Below are 25,027 nucleotides of genomic sequence, written 5' to 3' on the forward strand. Positions count from 1 at the left end.
TCTTGTGATACATAACTATAGTATAAAAGAATTCTGATTATCAATAAGGTTTATGTTTTATAGTCAGTGTAGTCATAGGTTGCTTAAAATGTCAATCCTATGTATTGAAGTTATATGAAGCAAATATATTGCTACATAGAGTATGTCAGTAATAAAAATTTGATTCCATAATATGTTAATCCTCTCCATAACAAATAATTCATTTGCCTAATGAAAATTATGAATGTAAAAAATTTAGCTTTAATAAGACAAAGAAAAATGAATTGCAAATAGAGCTCAATAAAAATGCATGCACATTCTTTTGCATAATTGATCATTTAGATATAGGTTCCTATCTATATTTTTTGTGTACACACAACCAGGACTATTTAGAGATTAAGATGATTTGCTTTCTGCATATTTTGTTTATTATATACAAAGATAAAATAAGATAATACAAGAGATGGAAATGCAAATAATAAATACAGAATATATACTTTTGAAAGCAACCTTTAGAAATATGCAAGAACTATAGAGTGAATTGTTATAAGTTAATAGAGATAATATTCATATTTGCAGAGACTCATTAATAGCTCATTACAAATAACTTTAAAATGTGAAAGGAAAAATACAGTGTGTCATAATCAGCACCACGAATCCACATTATTGCAACATACATATTCTAGTGTGTGTATCAATTTATTTGATGAAAAATATATTAACAACAACAAAACCAGATAACTAAATAAATAATCCTTTCATCAGCTCTTGATTTCTGCCATACTAATGCTTTGGTGAATCATCAAGGGAAGTAAATTATTCATTATAAATTTCAAAGAGAAGCCTTCACTGAAAAGGCTTTGCTATTGGTCCTTCTTGTAGCCAACATCAAGAGAATTCATGGCAATCTCAAATACTGCATTAAAACAGAAGGTGAGGGGCAATCACTCAGGAGAGGTCTCTAGAACTACTTGAGCTCAGGGAGCTATATCCCAGCTGAGCGAGGTGCATAAAAATCATTACTAATATCCTGAATTATATCAGTAAAGAAAAAGATTAATCAAGAAGTTTCATATGAAGAATTTAAAAACAAAACCTTTTCTCTGCTTCAGATAATCATTTGAAATGTTTTTAATGGTAAACCTAAACATAACTATATTATATATGTAGAATATGAACAAAATCACCTGAAATGTAAATGTTCAAAATATGTTATTATCTTAATTATCTTAATGTTTATTTTTTACTGAAGAACCATAGTACTAATACCCTCATGATAGTCATAAAAAATCATTCAAAAATAAACACAGTGAGGGCTGGAGGTATGACTCAAGTGGTAGAGCACCTGCTTAGTAAGCGTGAAGCCATGAGTTCAAACCCTAGTACCACAAACCAAACCAAACCCAACAGAACAAAACATAGTGAAATAACAAATCTCATTTGTACTCCTTCATAATAAAGCCAAGTTTATTTTATATATCTTTATACTAATGCAAAGAGCTGAATATTGCAACATGGGTTTTAAAAGAATTCTCCAGAAAAAAATAAATGATGCAACATTTTCCCTGGTTAACCATCACCAGCATATTACTTAAAGCTATTCATGCTGCTAGCAAGTAGTACTCTGTCTTTAACTTCTGTTTACTCTCTGCCATGCATTTATAGTAGAGGAAGGAAGAAAACACTAGGGGTAATCTGGCCCTGCCACATGTAGTTTGTAATGGTACAACTGAGAGGGAAATTACTTTTCCTCAGTTTTTAGCCATGATACTGCTTGATTACCAGGAGGACATCATTAGGGTTGGGTAAGACAGGGTTCTGTCTCCTCCATTTAGCTATTTTTCATTTGAAAATCATAAAGCATTTGGGTAACAATGATTTTTGTGAAAGAATAAGTCACTTAAATTAATGAATATAAAGAATTCCCTCTCAGTGGGGAATACTACAATCTGTCTTAGCCATGACCCAAGGTACAATGACCAATACATTTTTAGGGTGAATACTGGATGTATATTTTAATTTATTCCAAATAGAACCATTTCCTTTGTCCAACCAAGAGAATATTAATGCTACCACAGACTCAACACTTACTGATACTCAATGTGTTACTCATCAAGGTAAGAACTTTTGAGGGTTATCAAATGTGATACCAATTCCCACCCTGTGAGGTAAGTACTGTTTATAATCTTACAGACTGAGAGCATGAGGCTAAGAAAAGCCAAGGAATTTGCACAATATTCATCATACTGACTCTAAAATCCATGGGATGGATTATTTGGTACTTAGTGAGATTTATATAAAGCCTAAAGATAGGCATGAGTTTGAAAAAGAAACAAAGATTCACAAAAAACATTGTGATCCCTATCCAAATGAAAGGGTCATTAGGCAATCGCAACAGAGAAAAAAGCTGTAGGGTAAAAGATCAAATATGGTCAGTGTAGTTTAGCATATAATCCAGCTGGACTAAGGCCAGCTAAGTTTCCTTTTTAGTTTATAGGCCCAACATTTTGTTTATCAAAATATTCATTTGATTTAATGTTATGGTAAAGCCTTTAGAAACAAGATGCAAAAGGCAAGGACCTTAAGAATTGAACAAAATTGCATTACCAGTTACAGCTAGCAACCAGAGTCCTATGTAAAACAATATTCATTTTGGTGTTAAAACCCAGGGGCAAAATTAACAATAAGATTATCTGCAGGTAAGAGTTAGGAGGTCATTTGAACAGATGAGCGGTCAATAGGGTATGATTAGGGAGTAGTGAACTCCAGTTACAATCTTGGGGGAAAGAAGTCAAAGACTGAAATTTAGGATCTTGACAGTAAGACATACAATAACAAGCAAAAACACCTATCCTAGTACTAAAGTCTGAAAGAAAAGTAAAGTACGTGAAGTGGTTTTTTTTTTCAGATTAAGAGATAAATAAACATCATTTGAAAAAAATAAATGTAAAAAACAAGCATTGGAAAGTAATCGCTCACAGTGAAACTCTTCTCTCATGCTATTGTCATTTAAAGCCAGAAATTTGTTGCATTTCCTGAAAAAAATCAAAGTTAGAAAACATTATATCATTACCCTTAAGCTATCTACTACACAACCTGTCAATCCCAAATATTTAAGAACAACAGGTAGGTAAAATTTAAGATTAAAATTTTCAGGTAGAGATGATATAAGTAGGTACAATTAGTGCAATATTATAACGAATTGGTACAGGCACAATAAATATAAGTTATTGGTGAGTAAATGAAACAGTAAATAAAAATAGCACTACTGCTCAAAAATGTGATATTAGGTACAGCATTGAGAGGACAGTTAATGCCTGGTGATTACTAATGAGTGAAAACACCAGACAAATGCCCTGTAAAATGTATTTGTATTACATTTGATTGGTAATTTGACGTGGTTATTATGATTGTATGATGAATAACTTTCAACATTTGTTTACTACCAAATATGCCAATATTTAACTTATTTAAGTAATTCTGACCTTAATCTACATTTGGTAATTATGAAATTTCCACCTTCCAATATATGGCCCTTTACTTCAAGCTTGTAATAAACACATTGTATTCCCATCTACTCAGAAGGCAGAAATTGGAAACATCACAGTAAAAGGTCTATTTGGGCAAAATGTAAACAAGACCTCATCTCAAAAAAACAGCCAGGCATGGTGGTTCAGGGCAGTAATCCTGGCTATGTGGGAGGCATAGGTAGGAGAATGGCAGTCTGAGGCTAGTCCCAGGTAAAAATATGACACCCTATCTGAAAAATAACTAAAGCATAAAGGGCTACAAGTGTGGCTCAAGTGTTAGGACACCTGCCTAGCACATGCCCAGCCCTGAGTTCAAATGCCAGTACTGCCAGACAATAGTACTAATAAAAAATAAAATGCAAAGAATTAAAATTTTTACGTGAACTATATGTGGGGGAGACTAAAATTAATTTAATCTGCCAATTTGAAACACAGGCCTGAAAATTTTGGTGTTTAATTTGTGAAAATTGATGAACCATAGAAATAATATGTAATATTAAATTAACCCATTGGTAGGCATTTTCAGGGTGTCTTGAAAATTTGACAACTATTACAATGTTCATAATGTAGTATAAATGCTAGTCCCATAGATGATAGCAGAATGTGGCTGGCTTTAGGTGGCCCTGTTTATCTTTTCTGTACCTTGTCTCCTCTTCCCTCACCAGTAGATTTACTAAAGTATCACTCCAGGATACTGACACGTTTAAAATTCAGCGAATATTTAAAGAGGCCTGCCCATCACATAGGAATTGTCAATGATGAATAACAGATAGCATTTGTTTTAGTTTGCTTCTCGATTTTAAATTTAAAATACATTATATAGCATGTTAAATTGAAGAAAGTTTATATCTAATGTAATCAATAAAGGACGTAGATTCTTGTCTACTGAATAACAGTTAAGAAATATTTCTCTTGAGTTGCAAACACAAGAATCACGATTTTTAAAAGTCACTCAGTGACCAGTGTGAAGTATTATACTTGGCGCCCTGAGAAGATGCTGAACGCCTGTACGCACACTGCCATGCCCCTCCTCTCCTGCTGGCCGGAGCAGCCCTCACTCATTCACCTGGCATAGCTTCTGTCTGAGAGATTGTGCAGTCTCAGACACATGGAACAACCTCAGATTCCTGTTCAGGACAGTGCTCAAGGAAGTCATGAACAACTTGGCATACCTTTGGAAAGACACTGCTGATCACAAACGTCAGCTATGAATTCAGCCTTGCTCTTATGAAATTGTATGACCTCTGGCAAACAACTGACATCCCTTATGTCTCATTTTAATTCTGAAATTATGTAAGTGAAAATACAAAGATCTGATGCCACAGATTTCCCCACTCTTCAGTGGAGAATTTTCTAAATGATAGAAGTAGTTTTAGATAAAGATCAAACACTAATAGTCATTAAGGCAGCTCATTCTCTAGTCTAATGAAAACAAACTTCCAAAGGAATTATTTTAGGAAAAAGTGTTACAGTTACACCATCCCATTTTTAATGTACTATTTTTAAAGAATATTTTGCATTAATCTTCTTTGTAAAGTTAAAGAATATAACTGTTTGATGTTTATCCTAAATTTTTCTTTAAATTATATAGAGAATTCTTAGAAATTCAGATTACTTTTACCTTTTACATTAATTTAGTTCTGCCACTTTAGGAAAACTTACCACTTTTTAAATTTTGCTATTGTCCTAAATATTTTACCAACAAAGCTCTTGAGGACCAAGACTTTAAGATTAAAATGAGTAGGATCACAAACGATATCATTTCAGATCATCACACAACTACACTCAAAATTTAACACTAGTCCTCTATAGCCACTATTTTCATAGTATAGGATGTTATTGGTGTTTCCACTTCTGAGTTATTTTTGTATACCACTGAACATTTTTTAAAAAACCCTCATTTTAACTACAGATAAGAGCATTTTATATTAGTTTGAAACCATTTGCATTGAAAAAATTATTTTTAAATGTATGGTGTAAAATTAGACATTTATTCTTCTTTGAAGAATAACACCAATTTCTTGGTTATGAGTCTCAATTGTATTGTACTCTATCAGTTGTAGTTATGAAATATGTGTATGTAGTAAAACTAAATTTTGAGAAAGTCAATTTAGGAATACATCACCTTATTGACATAATAAGTTCATCAATTCATAATGAAACAAATAAAAATTCTACATATTAAAATACATGACTTTGGATATTTAGATATTTCTGAAGAGTATAAGTGGGAACCATTGTATATACAAACATTAAGTTGCTCTATTTAAAATTTTTTCAATGTGTACTTCAGGAGCACTATTCAGTTCCAAGACTAACTGATATGTGAACTGGTTCATGAAAGCAATTTTCACTGAATATTATAGTCCAAAAGGACAAGTTACACTCTAGAGGCAACATGTACATACACACACACACACACACACACATATATATATATATACACACATGTACATATACACACACATATATTAACTAAACTGTCTTGGGTATGTATTACTATATCATTTATATATATATATCATTTATCATTTATATATGATTAGCATATTTATATGGCAACTTGCAAAATAGGGAACAGCACAATTTTCCTAAAATATCAGCATTTTCTCATCAAATTTGTCCTAAAATTTCAAGACAAGTGTATGCATGCTGCAGGCTTTATAGAATGAGGGTGAATTCTGATGCCATCATCAACTAACAGAACCTGTTAACTGTATATTTGATGAAAAATAATTGAAATGAGAACACAAAAGGTAACAGAAAACCAACTAATTGCAACTCTGTTTTAACATTAGTCATGTCTGGATTATTGGCACCAATGGAATTGTCTGGCTACAGAGACTCACAGAAAATCTATTTGGTGGGATTGGGTCTATGGCCTTGTGCTAAACAGCTGAACTTCTGATCGCCCAGTGTAACTTACTGCAAATGTGTTGTGAGGATGCCCATCACCCGAAGAGTGGCCACAGACACATAATTTTGTTTCTGGAAGCAATTCCTAGATTAAACAAAGAGAATCAGGAGTTGGCTTTTTTTTTTCAGTCTTAAGCCTTATGCTAATAATGTACATTATCATTTTTAAAAAGTATTTTGGGAACTGTTATCTCAGTAGGTCAACAGTTTGCGGAAGTGAAGCTGAATATTTCAGTGAACCAATAATCAAAAAGTTCACTGCTTGTCTTTGACAGTACTGTCTTAGAACATTTCAACTTTGAAATTAGAATTAGAGCCAATATTCATAAATATTCCTACAGATTAATATGGCAATGTGATTTTACACTATGGGATGCTATTTGTCCTTAAAATTTAATCATTTCCATTTAATTTTGAAAAAGCTAACCTCTGAGTTATAGTCAATTATAACAAATACTAGTGAACAAAAATCCTGCCTTGTCATGATACATGAGAACAATTCCAATTATCTCTTTAAACTCTTGATTATGTGCTACTATATCACAATTATCTCCATTAAAATATATCTAAGACTATGGAGGCATTCTCCATAATATTGGCTCAAACCTGTTGAATTTGCCATTTGCACTGAAATCTACTCTATATACTCAAACATATAGTTTGCATTTTTATCTGCAAAAGTAAAGTGATTATTTATTGATAAATGACATGGAATGTCATTTTTTACCTAAGTAGCATTAGACATTTCAAAGATTTTGTCTGAAGGGCAAAAGGATTACACTGCATTTGAATAGACCATGTGACAACACATCCTAAGACTTCATGTATGATATGAAAGGTTGATCCCCATTCATAAGATACACAAGGGAAATTATAACTATACCAGGAAAGAAGAAAAGCAAGGAGGGACGTGGTAAGAGTGTCAGGGAGTATTTGTAGTGGTTTGAAGCATGTAAATATTACATCTTATAAATAATTCTTTTCAAATCCATCTCTGAAGTTCAGGAGTTCTGTTTAATGGATTGTATATGCATTACATGACTAGACACCGTTTTCTTCAAGCTAAGAGCAACATTAATTCAGACAGGAAAAATGGCTTCCAAAATAGCCCTTTCTTTCTGTTTCTTATGAAAAAAGCTTGTCACCTGATGTTGGCAGATGAGGACTAGAGAGAAAATATTCACGTTGTATTTTACTGTCAGAATCCAACAAACATGTTTTCATCTAAATTATTTTGTCAACAGCCTTGTGGTACCCTTGCTAACCTTATTTGGCACCAGTGCATAATTAGATACACAGGGGTGTGACTCCAATTGAAGGTGTTGGCATTGTAGCACTCTGTGAAAATATTAACTATGAGGTTAACTCCAATTTTCTCTTCTTTAATTAAATGCACATGGTACTAATGAGGTAACCTACTGTTCCTTGATAGCACTAATTAGCTAAGAGGAGAGTACACTCTCACACTGCAATTTAAACCTAAAAATAAGGTTGAAATATGCTAATTGCAGGCAATTTAAAACAGTACAAGTTGAAGAACTAGTCATAATAAGAGAAACTGACTGCTTTACAGCTAGGCAGCTGTAACTTTGGTTAAAATCAAAACAAGCCACACAGTTTTTGGACTGATATTTAACAAGGTCATAAGCATCCTTAAAATCGAGATGTTACTCCATACTCTAACAATAAACCAGACCACCACCAACAACAACAAAAGCCCCTCAGATAGACACTCATCAACATAAAACCAAAGATGAGTGTTACAAGAGCCCCAAATCCACTATGACACTATTTATATTTAATACTGAAAATTAAATTCTATAAATAGGTAATATCACCATAACCTTGTTCAAGAGTGTCCACATTAAACACAATATTAAAATTTGCGTCTCAGAAAAGATCAAAAGATGTTGAGATGCTGAGGATTTGCCATCCAGTGAGGTCAGGAGGAAGGGTACAGAGAGGAAGAAGCTTAGCTCTTGGAGTACACAGACAGATTTTGAGATGATGTGTGTGATAAAAATACACAAATGGTAAGATGCCATGACATAAAAGGGTCTAAATCTATTTCAGGCATAGAGGTGCCAAAGTATTAGAAGGATTTCATTGTAAGAGGGAGGTTTTCACTAGATTTCTGCTATAACTTTGGAGCACTAGGATGGAAGCAGTCTGAGGCTTCACTGTGCTGCAGAATGTGCCCTATATATGGCACTGACTCAGAAACATAACTTCACTAAATCCAAGTGTAACCCAAATGTATCTCTTTTGTTTCCTCAAACATTTTCCAACTGTGATTTAATGGATAAATAAGGAGATTAAACAGGATTCTGAAAGACATTTTGAATCATCAAAAAAAGAGATTCTGTTATGTTTTGGTTGGTGGGAAGTATGAAATTCTGATTTTCTAAAACCCACAAGTCTTATTTGCTTTAACCAGCAACTTTGATAAACCAAAGCCCTAATGCCAAATCATTCCTGTTACCATAGAGAAAAATAAAGTAGATTAAACTATCCTTACAGACAAGAGACAGAATTGCTCTTGCTGTGGGCTCATAGTGACATTTTCCTGCCCTTGTTACTTTGTAGGCAAATTTATAAAATATAACAGTTAAATAATCAAAAGAGTTGAAACAGCAATAAAATAGTTAAAAAGCAAAATTTTTGAGAAAGGAAGGTCAACTGAATCTTAAGTTTACTGAAGAACAATAACTTAGAAGAAAAGCAACCCATTTAAAAGGCAAAGGCTTTTAAGTAACTCTCAACGAGTAACTCCTGGAGTTAAAAGTGTGTGAAAATAAACTGCACAACCATTAGCCAGTCATCCTATCCTGCCAACAGGTTTGGTTCAAGAAACTGTGCTTTGAAAAACCCACCCAGTTTCTTCTCATAACTGCTCTAATGCTTCTACAACAGACAGAGACAGAATGTTGGCAAGAGACACTAACAAAACTCTGACTAGCCAGGCTTTTACAGACCCATGAAGTTGCAGGTTTGTAAAGGAGTAGCAAGATGAATGAGATCAGACAGTCACTTAGAAATGAGTCTCCTGGAGGCAACCTGACACAGTCCAGCAAATCACAGGGAAACCCAATTCGAATGGATGTTTTAAGTGTTTGCATCTGTTTCAAATAAGCACCAAAGAACATTTCAGCAGTGAAAAGGCCAGGACAATGTACCGGAATGGGCTTTCAACATTAACTTCAGAGGGAATCTATTTTCCAGTTAAATATGGATCATTGTAATTTTCCCTTAAAACAATAAAGAAAAAGTCATTTAGTGTTCAAAATAAGAATATTGGCTCTGGAGACAGTCTGTGGGGATTCAGATCCTCACTCAACACTTACTAGTTGTGTGACCTTGACTAAGAAACTTAGTTTTTTTCTGGTGCCTCTTTCCCTGTCCCTCCCTCTTTCTCTCTTGAGATAGGGTCTCAAAATGTAGCCTAGGCTGGACTCAAACTCATGATCCTCCTGACTTAGCTTCCCAAGTGCTGAAATTATAGGAGTTCATCACTATGTCCTGCATCTTAACTTTTCCCTGCAGAAGTGACATATTAGCAACACCATTCACCGGTTTATTGAACACATAGAATTATAAAGATCTTAAACAATGCTGGCACCATAAACTTAATACTTACTAGCTATGTACTTCATAAGTGATAGTTGTCATTACCACAGAACAGTACTGAATTTATTTCAGTTAAAATATACTGTTGGTAGGAATGCAAATTAGTACAACCATTATGGAAAACAGTGTCAAGATTCCTCAAAAAGTTAAAGATAGAATTGCCATATGATCCAGTGATCCCACTCCTGGGCACCTACCCAAAGGAATGTAAGTCAGGATATAATAGAGCCACCTGTACACTGATATTCATCACAGCACTATTCACAATAGCCAAGCTATGGAAACAACCCAGGTACCTTACAACCCAGGTACCTTCTTGAATGGATCAAGAAAATGTGGTATATATACACAATGGAGTTTCACTCAGCCCTAAGGAATAATGAATGACATGTGGTTGGAAAGTAAATGGATGCAATTGGAGGACAGTTAGCCAGGATCAGAAACACAAAGGCCACATGTTTTCTCTGATATGTGGAAGACAGAGCCAAAAGATAAACATATACACAAAAACAAACATGATCATACCCAAACTCATGCAAAAAATATGTTTGTAACAGTGGAACTACTCTATGGAACTTGCGGAAGGAGGGAAAGGAAAAGAGAATGATAGAGCATCAACAATATCATAAAACATAACATCTGTGTAGGTAGAGGATATAAGAATGTATTGAGAGCTGTTGAAAAATGGGGAGTGGGAGGTAAAAGGGCAAAGGAGAGCAATGGAATGGGTTGAACAGACCAAAGTAAAGTAGACTCACAGTGAGGACACATTGAGAAACCCCTTGGAACATCAACTTAAATATTAATAATGAAAGACAAGACTATAAAGTAGGTACAGTGTCTGTTGGGGGGTACTTGTGGGAGGGGGAGGGGGAATGAAGGAGATTAAGGTGAGGGTATATGGTGATGGATTTCATATACTTATATGAAATAGAACAAAGAAACTTCTTGTATTGCTTTAAGTGGGATGGGGAGGAGAATAAGGGGGAAAGATGGTGGGGTGATCTAACAATGTATAATATAAGCATATTTGGAATTGTCACAATTAATCCCTCCCATACAATGTAATAAAAAATCAATCAAGCCCTACTATGTAAAATATTATGATTATTTAAAAGATATTATAAAAGATGTAAGGTACCTAAATAATTCTATCTGCATCAAATAAGTATATCTGTATTTATTTTAGATTTCATACTGCAAATCAAAGTTCCTTCCACACAAATAAAGGAATACTTTTTCTCTCTTTGGAAATCAGGTTCAGCAAAGCAAGAAGCAGATATAGTGGGTGAGTTTGCATCCAACTGCAAGATAAAATGGCTTGTAAGAAAGAATACATTTTGTACAGTTCAGAAAAGTGTATTTTTCATGGAAAAGTAGTTGATCCTTCCTAACAAAAAATGGATCAAATTATAATTTGCTTTTTGAGGTTGGCTGAAAAGGTGTTTAAATTTTCTTCAAAACTTTGGTGTGGTGGTGGCGGGGGGGTGGCAGGGAGGTGGCCCAAACAATGTATACACATGTAGTAAATGTAAAAATGATAAAAAAAAAAAAAACTTTGGTTTTTTGGCAAAGATTATTTGAGGAAAGACTATGAATGGAAGGTACACTGGTCTGCATTTTGAAGGTGAAAAAATTAAAGAAAACGTCAAGAAACATGGATACTTTTTGTATTTTATAAAACAAATCAAACTTTAACTCAATAGCAGAAGAAATGCCTGATTGAGCTTTCTCCCACTCCACCTATTTTGCTTGTTGGTTTGGTTGCCTATTTTTAAGATACTGATCATATCTGATGGAGTTGCGCCATGGGCACTGTGACTATTGGGCTGTACCATGCTGAGATGTGAGCTCTGCAAAATTACAGCATTTCATTCTTCCCAAGTTCATTTCTGAGAAACAGATGAAAAACTGCCTAGGTCTGACAGAGGATGTCAGACAGGAGGATTGTAGCTCAAGGCCAGCCTGGGCAAAAATAAGTACAAGACTCTACCTGAAAAACAAACTAAAAAAATAAAAAATAAAAAAGGACTGTCCACATGGCCTAAGTAATAGAGCACTTCCCTAGCAAGTTTGAGGCCCTTAGTTCAATCCACAGAACTGTGGGAGAGGAGGAAGAAGAAGAGGAGGAGGAAGAGAAGAAGGAGAGGGAGGGAAAGGAAGAAGGGCATATCTCTCAAGAATTTTTATTCTTCATTTTTAGGAAGTAGTTAGTCTTACCATTGTTCTTTGTGTGGCACAGACAGACTCCTAAACCCATACAATATTGAAGAGAACATAGTGTGGTTATTAAAGAATCATTTTGCAGTGATAAGAAGGAGAAGGGAAGGAGTAGACAGTTGAAATTATTTAAGTCATTTATTTTTATTTATTTAGAGGCCATTGTGTATCTATATTCTACTGCACAGGCTTTCTCTCAAACATTAGCATGTAAAAGAATCTACAGAGAAGCAGGTTCTGATTGCATATGCAAAGCCACATTCCTAGAGATTCAGATTCACAGATCCAGTGATAAGCATTTAACAAGTATCTTTTGATGATGCCTTAAAGCATCTGTGATCATACTTTGAGAAACATTGTTCTCTGTTCAGGGTATTTGCTTGATAGGTACTTTTTCATTCTTTAGTTTATTATTCATTCAGTCAATACCTTTTCAGTAATTACTATGTTCTACAAACAGTATTAGCCAAGGAGATATCAAAGTGAATAACAATTGTTTATCCCTTTTGAGCAAAGTGGTAAAAACACCCTTATAAATTTGTAAGGACTCTGTTTATTTTGTATCCCCACCCACTTTTCCAATTTGGTGTCACCTAGAATAAAAAAATGTAGTTGAATAAAAAAAAAGGGATTAAAAAGAAAATCAATTATACTGAGATTTAGTTTTCAAAATATTTAAAAAGCTACATTTGTGAAATATTAATAAATATGCTCCTCATTAATGCATTAAATAAAATAATACAGTGGCAGGTTTAAGAACCACTATAATTTTGACATATTAATGAACAAAAATATTATTTCTAGAAATTGTTGTTAATGCCATGAGGAGAGAACATCTGTGATTTCTGTTGGTGACACCCTCTCAGATATTGCTAATATTACAGTGGTTTGTTACCTACATTCAAATACAAAAAAATACTGAACTTTGATTAGATGTGAAAATAAGAATACCTTTTTCCTTTATTTAAGTTCATAAGTTCCTAAATTCTAGCCTTGAACTGCAGGTTAAAGAGAAATATATTGCTGAAGAAGTAAAAAGAACCATTTGACCATACTGAATGAAGGCATGTTTTTAGCTGCTTGTCAAAGGAGTAGTAAGAATTTATTACTTGAAAAGTAGAACTGAGAAGGGAGGAGAATTCAAGGAGTTTAGGACTAAGCCTGAGAAATGTGATTGTTTGGGGTGGAGCCAGAGAAAACTGAGAGAAGACAAGGTAGAAAAGATTGGGGTAATGAAGAACTCTGTACATGAAGGAGAATTTCTATCATGTCCTGATGTAAAGGGGATTCACAGATTATTTTTTAAAGGAGATAAGTGGAAAGCATGAGGATGTGCAATTAAATTGGAAGTGACTGGGCAGCTGAAGCTGCTAAGGAGTCACCAGACAATTACAGCATGGGCCCAAAAAGTAGCAGTAGATTGGGATAGGGATGTTCAGTTTGAAGAGGCCAATATTAAGGGATGTGAACACTACATGAATGGATAAGTGAAGGATGAATGGATAAGTGAAGGATAAAGGATAAGGGACAGGAAGAGTAGATTGTGATATCCTTAGCAAGGTAAGAGGATACAAAGAAAATATTTAAGGAATGGAAAAGAATTTGCTTCATTTGCAGCTTTAAGAAGCTAGAGGTGCCAGCAAGACATCGAGGTAAAGGATTCTAATAGCCCTTTGAATAGACAAGCTTTAAGTTCAGGAGCAAGACAAGACATAGAGAGATTTGAAAATCGCTGCCTATGTGGTGATCCTGCCATAGGGAGTAGATAAGTTCCAGCAGTAGAACTCTAAAAGAATTAAGTTTTAAACTTGGGCTGTGGTCAGCATGTCTTAGGAACTCTGTAAATATCTTGATGCTGGGTTTTGCTTCCCTGAATTTCTAAGTTAATCGAGTTGAGGTAGAGAATAAGCTCTTTTTTTTTTTTTTTTCAAATAAACACCTGGGTAATGATAAGTACAACCAAGTTTAGCACCATTCATATAAAAATTGGACATAAGAAGTTAAATAGAAGATGAAAAGAGCCAATGAAAGACAGAGAGAGGAATGGTTAGAGTTATGTCAATAATGTTTAATGGTTCAACACAGTCCAAAAGGAAGACAAATCAATACAGCTCTCCAGTGGTCAGTTATAGTTGGAGGAACTATTCCAGACAGGTAAAAGGACAGAAAATGAACTGTGACACATTGAAGAAGGATGAAAGTTGAATTGTAAATAATCTTTCCAAAAGTTTAACAATGGGTTGGAGGTGTGGCTCAAGTGGTAGAGTGCTTGCCTACTAAGTGCAGAGCCCTGAATTATACGCCAGTACCATAAAAACAATGCACAACAAAAAATAACCCCCTCACTCTTTCCAAAAGTTTAACAATGAAGAAAACTAGGTTAGGATTGTGGCCTGATATAAAATGAATATAGACATATGATCCATTTGCATTGGTGATTTTGTTTTTAAATATGGGAAGAGTCACAGAAAAACAATTGGAGACTTTGAAGATACAGAACAAACATGCAGCTGATGGGTTGTCCTGAAAGACATGAGTAGGTGTAAGTGGAGATTTTATTGTAATATAAAAGTGTAAAATGAGAAATAACTATATAAGTTGGTTTTAAGAGAAGAGAGGAGAGAGGCAGAGGGAGTTCCTGCCTAGTGGTCTCTAAATTTTCTCTCTGAACCAAGTTGCAAAATCATGGAGAATAAAGGGTGTAAGGCAGGACTTTTAGGGTACAGTGAAAGCTAGAAACTGGTGTAGGGAGGGGCAAAGTAAGATGTTCAGAGACCAGTGAAACAATTGCTAATCAGTGATGGAGGCTGAGCTGTATAGCCAGAGGCTCAATAACATCTGATATTGTGATTTTCTGCAGGATCACTCAGTAGTTTCCTTGGAAATAGTTTTAAAGGAAACATTCTGGAAAACTGAAGAGCAAGTGTTGGTTAGAGAGGATGACATAGAGCAGTGTGCATTACTAATGTCATCATGGAACGCTGGATTCGGCTGGATCAAGGGATTCCAGGTGGGTGAAGGTGGTGGTGAATGGTGAGTGGAAGTAGCAAGACAGAGCAGTGCCTATGCACATATGGGTTCACCAACCAAAGTAATTTTAAAGAACAGGTTGAAGCTTATGGAGGATATTGTAAAGAAATTGATTCATGAAAAATTTACAATTTTTATGCTTGTTTTCTTCATTGATGATGGTATATAGTTTTTAAAACAGTATATTGTGTTTTATCAGGTAAGAACAAGCCAAACTAGTACCCTAAAACTGGTAACAAATTTAACAAGAAAATCCAAACTTACAGTGTTAAATAGAAAAGTACTATTTCCTTAAGAGAGGTGTTATTTAAAAAAATCATTAATATTGTATTTAGTTAAATAGAAACCAAATTTATTTAAAATAAAGTGGTACAGTACATAGATTGAGTTATAATTGAATAAAGTTATGAATCTTCACACACGAGTTTTAATATTGTATTTAGTTAAATAGAAACCAAACTTATTTAAAATAATGTGGTACAGTACATAGATTGAGTTATAATTGAATGAAGTCAAGAATCTTCATACACAAGTTTGGTGTTATTTCCCATTAATTCTCTACAGTCTTTAGTTCTGCTGGTGTTGAAGAAATTGTTGAGAAAAAATTGTTGACAAAAACCAAGCTACCATCTAGTATTAAACCAACTTAATGTCATGATAGAGGAAATCTGTTGACATTGCCAACCCAGCATCTATTTCTCCTTTGGGTAATAGCACCAGTGTTATTCTTTGGAGACTACCCTTATGATGCATCTCATTTCATATAAATGAGTGGGAACCTTGGGAGGGTGGGTTAAGTGACAAAAAGCAGGACAATCAGACTCCTCTTCTGGGAATTTGATCCTTGAGATCTGTTCATCTAATGCAATGTCAGGGACTCAAGGGGCTGTTCCTTTGATCAGCTCTGCCTGTTGTCCTTCCCAAGACTAGGTTTTTGTTTTGTATTTCCTGGCACTTTGTGAGCAACATTATACCCATGGGATAGTGGCCACTTTTGTTGCTTAAGTCTTATGTTCGTTTCTGAGATTTGAAACCAAAGTACAAACAAAATTACTTTAATATATTTCAATGATCATACTGCCAAAATTAGGATTAAATATTAATAGCTTTAAAAATGAGTTTTTCAGAAAATTTTAGGTTATGATCAATTTTTATGGAACCGGTCGAGGAAAAGCCTGAAAGTCAGGATCTTGTTCTCATTTGTCATTGCTTGCAAATTTAACTGATAAAATGACAAATTTCTGTTATAATTTCAGTTTTATAAATGCTTTTTTTCCCCTCTGTAAAATGTCAGCTTGAAGAATCAGACTTTACATTGTGCAAAGCAAAATGGCTTTTGGAAAAATAGCAAAATAAATAGGCTATACACAAAATGTTTACACTGACACATTTTATTTGATTACTGATGAACATTTGCATTTTTATTTTTGACATAATTTAAGGTTTTATAGTCATGCATTTTTCCTTGTTCTAAATTAAAAAAGAAATAATTTTCCTTTTGAAAATGAAAGGCTAGGTCAACATCAAAAAAAAGGAAGTTTAGTGATAGCCATTTTTTAAAAATTGATACTATTTGAGATTTGAGAATTTAAAGTATTTCATATTAATCAATTAAATCCACTTATGTTCCTAAAATAAAAATTTAATTTATTTTAAAATAAGACTTAAAGATTGTTGAGGAATTAACAAAGATTACAGAATATAACAGTGTCAAGTCAGATCTTTCACCCCGTCTTTAGTCAGTCCTCTTCTTGCTCACTTCAGAAAGCTGCCATCCTAACTGGCACTAATTGGCACCCTTGTTAGAAATCTCAGCAGAAGAGCCGAGAATAGAAAGGATATGGACACCTCTTACCCAGAGAGCCAGGCTGTCTCCATAGGTAAGGCTGAAATCAAGGAGGGGGCAGATGACCTAGCTGTTGTCTGGGAGGAGAAAGTGACCTGCACCTGTTCACTGAGTACATAGACAACTTGAATCTCCAGGGATGTTAATCACATGTCTTTCATGTACTTAAAGTCACTGAAAAACAAAAGATGTACCACAAGTGATGTGGTTATTTTATTTGAAGAAGGAGTGAAGACGGTAGTCAACAGACACTTCAGGCATGATATTCCTTCATTGTGCTGGTGGACTACTGTATTTTTGCTGTTCGTTGTATGAGTATTTTCTTTGTTCAAGACAATATTTAAAAGCTTTGAAAAATGAATAGGAAGCTGAGTTTCTCATGAACATTTGGCGAGTAGAAGGCAAAATGTAATATATAATTACTGAATAGATAAAATGGGCACATTTCATGTATGCATTTCCATTTTACTTCTGCAGATACTATAAAACATCCTAATACAAAGTCAAGTAAGAGTGACTAACCCCAAGAGTGTGTGGGAAAAATTGGGAAGACAAATTACTAGTGATGGCTATCACAGTGCTATCATGGATGTGTGCATAGGGTGCTATGCAGGCACAGAGGAAAATAATTAACATGAAAGATAGAAGATTTTTTTAAAAAGCTTTTTAGGCTAGGAGATAATAAATGGACAACAGTATACAAAGAGGGTAAGGAGTGGAGTACTCAAGACCAAAGAACAGCACTGTACAGCAGCATGAAGGTATATGTCCCGTGACACATCAAGAGACCACCAAGCCGGTTACCAGGATTAAAGGAAGGAGTTCTCATGAAGGGAGGATGGCAGCAATGAGGAGGAAAGAAGAGAAGAGAAGCAGATCTTTAAGAACTCCCTGTACAGTGTACACCTACAATCCCAGCTAGCCAGGAAGTGGAGGCAGAAGTATAAAAAATTAGAAGCCAGACTCAAACAAAACAAAAGTTCACGTAAGGGTAGAGCACTTGTCTAGCATTTGTAAATCCTGGGTCAAATCTCCAGCACCACAAGAGGAACAACCAACCAACCAACCAACCAAACAAAAACACTTAAAATTCCATATAATGCAAAGTAGTCTTTATGCACACTTTAAATTTCTCATTATTAAATGTGTACACCACCTGGTTTTCTTTTATGGATAATAAAGGTACACATACATAAAAATATTTATGAAGTATCTAGAGTCCTCTTAGTGTAGTTCTGAAGAAATAACTGTGACTAGTGCAAGACATAAAATATTTTCATAAATCTTTATGGTGGTAAAAAACAGGCTCAGAAGACCAAAAATCGCATGTTCTCCCTTGTACGCAGATTATAAGCCTAAAACAAATGCAGTAATATTATTGGACATGGGTCACACACTAAGGGGACAATGCACATGGGAGGAAACCTAAAACTTGAATGTGGTTGATGTGCTCACTGTAGAGGAGCAAATATAGTAATCTTAAACTGGCAGACGCCACTATGGGAAGGTGACCAGGAAGTAGTGTAGAGGTCTGACAGAGATGAACCAATGTGGGTTTCAATACACATGTGCATGGAAGCAATGCTAGGAATCTCTCTGTATAGCTATCTTTATCCCATCTAGAAAAACCGCTATGTCTTTCTTACTATGTTTTCTCCTCAACAAAATCGGAAAACAAGAGGTGGAACAGGTTCTGCCCATAAGGGGGAGTGGGGAGGGGAGGTGGCTCAAATAATGTACACATATGTAAGTAAATGTAATAATGATAAAATAAACAAATGTATGTAAATAAAAGATCTTTAAAAATAAAGAAACAACTTTTCTGTGACCTCCTCTTTCTTCTGTTCAGTTGATTTCTTGTGGCTTTACATATTCTTTATCCCTTAATATTCTTTCCCAAATTCCTTAAGTACACAAGGAAATTATGATATATTTAAAGTCAGTTCATTATCAAATTTCATCTTGAAAAATTCTGTTTGTTAAATAGGGAGTACTAAAATTTATCTGAATTGTACTGCTATTTAATAAACAAGCTTAAATTTTGTATTATCAAGCAAAAAATAAGAAAATGACATTTTGAATACAGGAGTATATATTTATTTTCAAGAAACTTTTGTGATAAAATAAATTTAAAAAATTGAAAATGGATAATCTGAGCTCAATTTTGTAAGTCAGCACTCAATGGAAATGAAACAAATATTTAAAATTTGGGGGGTACATAAAAAGGGAACACTTTGACCTAGATGTAGCTGGATATTGCTCCCTTCTTTCCTATTTGGGACATTCAAAATATAATTTCACAGATGATATATTTTCCTTAATGTGAATTTTCAGACTACATCTAATGGAAAATGCCTGGTTAGGATTAAGAGACATAGTACAGATGCTAAACCACATTTGCATGCAATTATTTCTAAAACAAATGCCAGGTTATAGAAATGGCTTTCAGGATGGCTGGCATAACATATTACATCAGCTTCCAATCTCTGAGAAAATCTATAATGTGACTATTTCAAGTCAAGAAACAGAGCACAAAATAAACCTTAGATTTTTCACTTTGACTCATTATTCGATAATGTATGAACCTTGGGGTTTGAGCCCACGGATTTACAGTAGACATTTAATATTTGTAAAACAGAAAGTCTTTCTTGCTCAATGTAAAAACTTTATTTTACATATTAATATCAGCAGGTGAAAAAATTTAAATTACCATAAAACAATATAAGTGAAAATAATTTAATATGTGGAATAAAATAGCACATTAATTAATTAGATCAGATATATGATGTAGCATTCAACTTGTTTGGGAGGCTTTTCTTTTAAGAAGCAATAAAAAGTATGTATAAAGTTATTAATTTTTTTAGTGGAAATCTGATTTCTGCCCATAATCTTATAGAGATATACTAGGCATTAAACCAGAAGAAACTCTTTTTAAAGGCTTTCTGGAATGCATTTGTCACCAACCTAATCAGAAATATCAAAAGCAGTGAGTGGTAGGAATGAAATGAAACATTCATTGCTTTGGTTATATGTGGCATTGTGCTTTCATAGCAGCACCAACCCTGGTCGTCCTTGGAGATTGAGGACTGGAGGAGGCGTTTACAGTAATTACTTTTCAGTCATCTTTTCCATGGGAAGGTACTTTCAGATTAGGATTTGATTTAATGAACAAAGCATGAAGATCCACTGCTGTATCTATTGTATATCGAAACAAAACTCTGTATGCCATTGATATTTTCCAAAATCAGGAAGTACCAACATCTCTTTTATTGTATGCTTTACTCTATAGGGAAGATCAATTCAGATCATGGTCATCCCCAGGAATGCATGAGGGGCCTAGAGCATGTGGTAGTTCCTCCTCTGATCCCTGCAGGGGAAGCAGCAGCAGCCCTTGGATCAGCTACTTTTCATCCACTGTTGGTCTCAGTGGCAGCTCCTTTTCTTGCCAATAATAGTAAATGACAGCCACTTTAATGAGGAATAGAGTCTGTGACTTGTACATACAGAAGTTTATCTTATTGGTATGATTATGACTTGGTCCCTATCAACCTCTTGACTGTTGAGATAGAGAGGAAACTCAGAGAAAGAGGACCAATGATTGAAAAACAGCACTCTTTCCAACAGAACATCTCTTACCATTTGACAGGAAAATTCTCATGATGTCAAGAAAAACTCCGGTAGAGGTCCATCACTGCCATTCACATTTTCTTCATATCAAAAGATTATTGAATACATTTCTGGGTAAACCTCTATCTTCATTACCAAGTCCCATTGCACTGCAACCTTATTTTTCAACAGATAAGAATGATGAGGTATAGGAAACAAAGGAAGTCAGACTGATTCCATTGGAATCTTCTAATGTACTGTGGTGGAGACCCTCTCCTTAGGCAGCCCATGTTCCCAGACATCCTCATGTCTTCCTTCAAAACCACACCTATCTTAAACCACAAATCAATACACCAGATTCCACACAATGAAGACATTCAAAGAAATGCAGTATTCACATTTAATATCTTGTCATCCTCATTTTCATCTCAATTTTTCAAAATTAAAATATTTAAGGTATTTCAATAAAAAGACTGTTATTCAATCAGTTATGTGAAGGATGCAAAGCACATGATTTGAAATTAGACTGATCTGCATTCACAACTCAGCTTGACCTACCAGCCACATAACCTTATGTTATGTGACTTTTACCCTTTCTCAGACTCAGTTTCTGATGCTGTGAAATGAGAAAGCACAAAAAAACACATTGCCAGGAATACAGACTAAGCTCTGAATGTGCTAGCAAGGCAAAATAAAATCATAAATGCTTCAAGGTCTTTGTTTCATTAGAGAAAAATATTAAAAAAGAAGTGGAAGCTTGAGGAAGGTAACTTGTGTAATGTTTCTGGCTGATTCATTAGTCCTTCTTTTCACTGTGCTAGTCATCACTTAGGTATAATGACCCACCGTGCTTGCTACTGAAGGATCTGGAAGATCAGCTTGGGTCTGAAAGATAGCATTTTTTTGGAGCAGAGATATTTGAATCATGACATTGGACAAGTACAAAATCATTGCACAGGAACATTGATGAACTAATAGTAAAAGGCTGCTCTACATTTACAAAACATAGCTTAAAACATCAAAATTAGTAGTTAAGCATTTTAAGTATTAAAAGAAAATGTAATGTACCTAGATTCCATGAGGCAAAATTATTATTAAAATGAATGTAATGCACTTCCCTGAAGAATGTATTTCTTGAGAGTTTAGAACCATAAAGATGGAAAGCTAAGATGAATCCAGAATGACAAAAGATGGAAGGAGATCAAAAACTCTCCTAATAATCATTACATGCCCCAATAAAAGAAAGAAAATAATAATCTGATGTTAGAATCAACTTAAACTTTTACAAATCCATCATGACTAGATGTACTGAAAACAACATAGAATTGCCACTTTTTGGTATATGAAAGGGTTTACTGGGAAAATGTCAAACGGTAGAATTGTGCTATAGTCTATAAGAAATTATTCATTTCTAAACCAGGATCAAGTTTCATTACCCAATAGCTGCTCTTAAGAATGAAGCTAATTTACATTTAAAATAGGAGTACAGTCTACTCTTTAAAAGCACAATGGTAAACACACCAATTTGACAATTACATTAATATGAGTATTTGCATAATCTGTCTTCTACACCTGTTCTTAATTTGAAGCAGCTGCAGGACAAATCACATCACACTAATCTGAGTGAGTATACTGAATGTTCTAAATAGTAATGCACACATCTAATGTTTTGAAGAAATATTATTTTTTAAATGTTTCCTGGCTTTTAAAAATTGGTAAAAGCTTTGAAGAAACTACATCTACTGTTTATTTAGTTAATATTAATTAGGAATAAGTATACCAAATAATCACTTGCATTTTAAGCATCCTTAGTTATTGATTTATAATAGTGCAAATAACTTTTATCTTTATAATTTTTTCAAGTAACATGCATTTATTTATATGGAAACAGATGCAAAAGAACAGTATATGTGTAGCAGGAAAATTTACATAAGGACTGTAACTAGAGAATTTATAGAAAATACATGAATGGAAAATAGGGGAAAGTGCTACAGCTCACCTGGAAATGTCTTTACTGTTTCCAGGTACCTTTTGGAAATTTTTCTTGTACCATTTGTTTTTTAACAATCATATTTCAAAATTTAATAAGCAGAAATTTAATCTTTTAAACAATCCAGCTTATTTTTGTGTGCACCCAAACACACTCAGGCATCAAAACAGAACTCAGTTTATTATTATTATTATGTAATCCTCTAGTTCATCAATTTAACTCATCATCTAGATTGTAACTGTTGGAATATAAGACACCTATGTAATCTGTCAACAAAACTGTCTCCCTTTAATCTTCTATTATGAATAGAAAATGAAGTAGGGGTTTTCTAAAGATGCTATTTCTTGAAAAATGAATAAGGACATGCAGAGCAATGAACTACAGTAACGAACATTACATGGTACTGACCTCTGAAAGAGTAAATATTAAATATTGAATTCTTAGTTAACAATCTTATTCATGATTTTATTTTTATGAGCACTCACATAATATTGGATGAATAAAATGATAAACAAATTAACTGGAACTTACATTTCTGGTACATTTTCATGTACACTGTTTTTCCAATCTCACCACAAAAGAGAAAACTGACTAAGCTGAGAGAAGTGACTTGGCCAAGTTCTTACAACTTGTGATAGCATTAAGGTGAGTGTTCTGACTCAGATCTATATTCTTTCCTATAACTCACAAGTGCTGATTTGAAGAATAATAGTGTTTTTAACAAGTAAAAAGAATCAAGGGTTTTTTAAACAATATTCCAAAGTATTTCTTTGGCATTTCACAGTTCCTAAACTATTCTAACTCAGTTTCAAATGTACTAGGATAACAATGTTCTTAAGATTATAAAAATTAAGAGAACTACTCTCTATTTAGATAAATATGCTACAATTTCTTACCAAGAATCAAGACTAGTTACTCTAAGAGTATAAAAATAATTTTTATTGCTGTATAATTTAGGCAATAAAGCTAAGTTACAGTGATTGTGGAAATGCAATTTTCATAGTTCTGACCTCTATATAATTATATTTCTAAATATTCCTTATTTTATTTTTCTTCATTAAAAACCTTACATATATAATTGAGCACACAGAAAAGCACTCTAAACAGATAAGCTGGCATGTCATCGGTCATGGGGAACATAATGGAATGCAAACTATATTTGCATGTGATGAATATGCACACATATTATATTCTAACAACAAATTTCACTTTTTCTCTTGGTATCAGGATATTTTAACCTTAATAAATGAATCATAAATTTTCAAATTTTAAATTAGTCTTGTTTCCTTTTGCTTTTACTAGTAAGGAAAAGACTAATTCATCATTAAAGTTAAAACTTTTGGAGCCTGTACCAGTGACTCAGCCCTGTAATCCTAGCTATAGGGAGGCTAAGATCTGGAGATCACAGATCAAGGCCAACAGAGGCAAAAACTTTACAAGACTCCATCTCAACCAATAGCTGGATGCAGTGGCACATGCCTGTCACTCCAGCTATGTAGGAGGCTGAGGTCAGGAGGATTGTGGTTCTAAGCCAGCTTGGGCAAAAAGTTTACAAGATCCTTCTCAATGGAAAAAAGCTGGCTGTAATCATCCCAGCTGTGCAGAGAAGTATAAAATTGGAGAGTTGTGGTCCAGGACAGTCTGAACAAAAAAGTGAGTCCCTATCTCAAATGTAACCATAAGAATAAAAGGCTGGAGATGTGACTCAAGTGGTCTCACAAGCACAAAGTACTGAGTTCAAACTACAGTACCACCAAACAAATAACAAACAAACAAATCTTTTGGCATGTATCACATAAGGAAAGTGTTTTTCTGTAAATATAAGTTACTTCTGCTAAAGATAAAGCATTAAGACAATAAAATTCCAGTGCTAGAGATGAAGTCAAATCGTGATAGGAAAATGAGGCTGTCCCACAGAACTGCCTTTTGAAGGTCATAGTTACTAAGTGCTAGGGTCAAACATGAGCTCAATGTCTCTCGTCAAGCCTCTTCCCTTTATTATACAACATCAGTGGGAACCACCAAGTCATTTACAACACTGCCAAGCTTTCTATGGTTCTACTCTACTTATTTGTAAGCTATAGCCTACAAATGGATCTTATGTTTAAAGCAAGTTATAAAATAATCAATTATAGACTGCCATGGAGATGCCTCGTGAATACACAGAAAAATGCAGGTTGGAATCAGTAACAGGATCACTGGGAGTTTGGAATCAGGTGAATTTCAGTTCTCCAGACTTTTCAGTAGGGCCTGAATTACTTTTGCATAAACACAGTGCTAATC

At 34.2% G+C, this 25,027-nt stretch overlaps 1 protein-coding gene across 16 annotated transcripts in view; it reads right to left on the minus strand.

Annotated features, from left to right (window-relative positions):
- The window catches only part of Foxp2 (forkhead box P2), a 571,690-nt gene that overhangs the window by 112,031 nt on the left and 434,632 nt on the right, over nt 1–25,027 (minus strand). For 12 of the 16 annotated variants that reach the window (XM_074064625.1, XM_074064620.1, XM_074064606.1 and 9 more), the window contains one exon: nt 6,436–6,510. The exons of the other annotated variants lie outside the window; for them this stretch is intronic. In XM_074064625.1, coding sequence (XP_073920726.1) covers nt 6,436–6,510 — 75 coding nt within the window. The remainder of the gene's footprint in view (nt 1–6,435; nt 6,511–25,027) is intronic. 16 annotated transcript variants of the gene reach the window in all.

This window comes from Castor canadensis, chromosome 2, assembly GCF_047511655.1.
Source record: "Castor canadensis chromosome 2, mCasCan1.hap1v2, whole genome shotgun sequence".
NCBI lineage: Eukaryota > Metazoa > Chordata > Mammalia > Rodentia > Castoridae > Castor > Castor canadensis.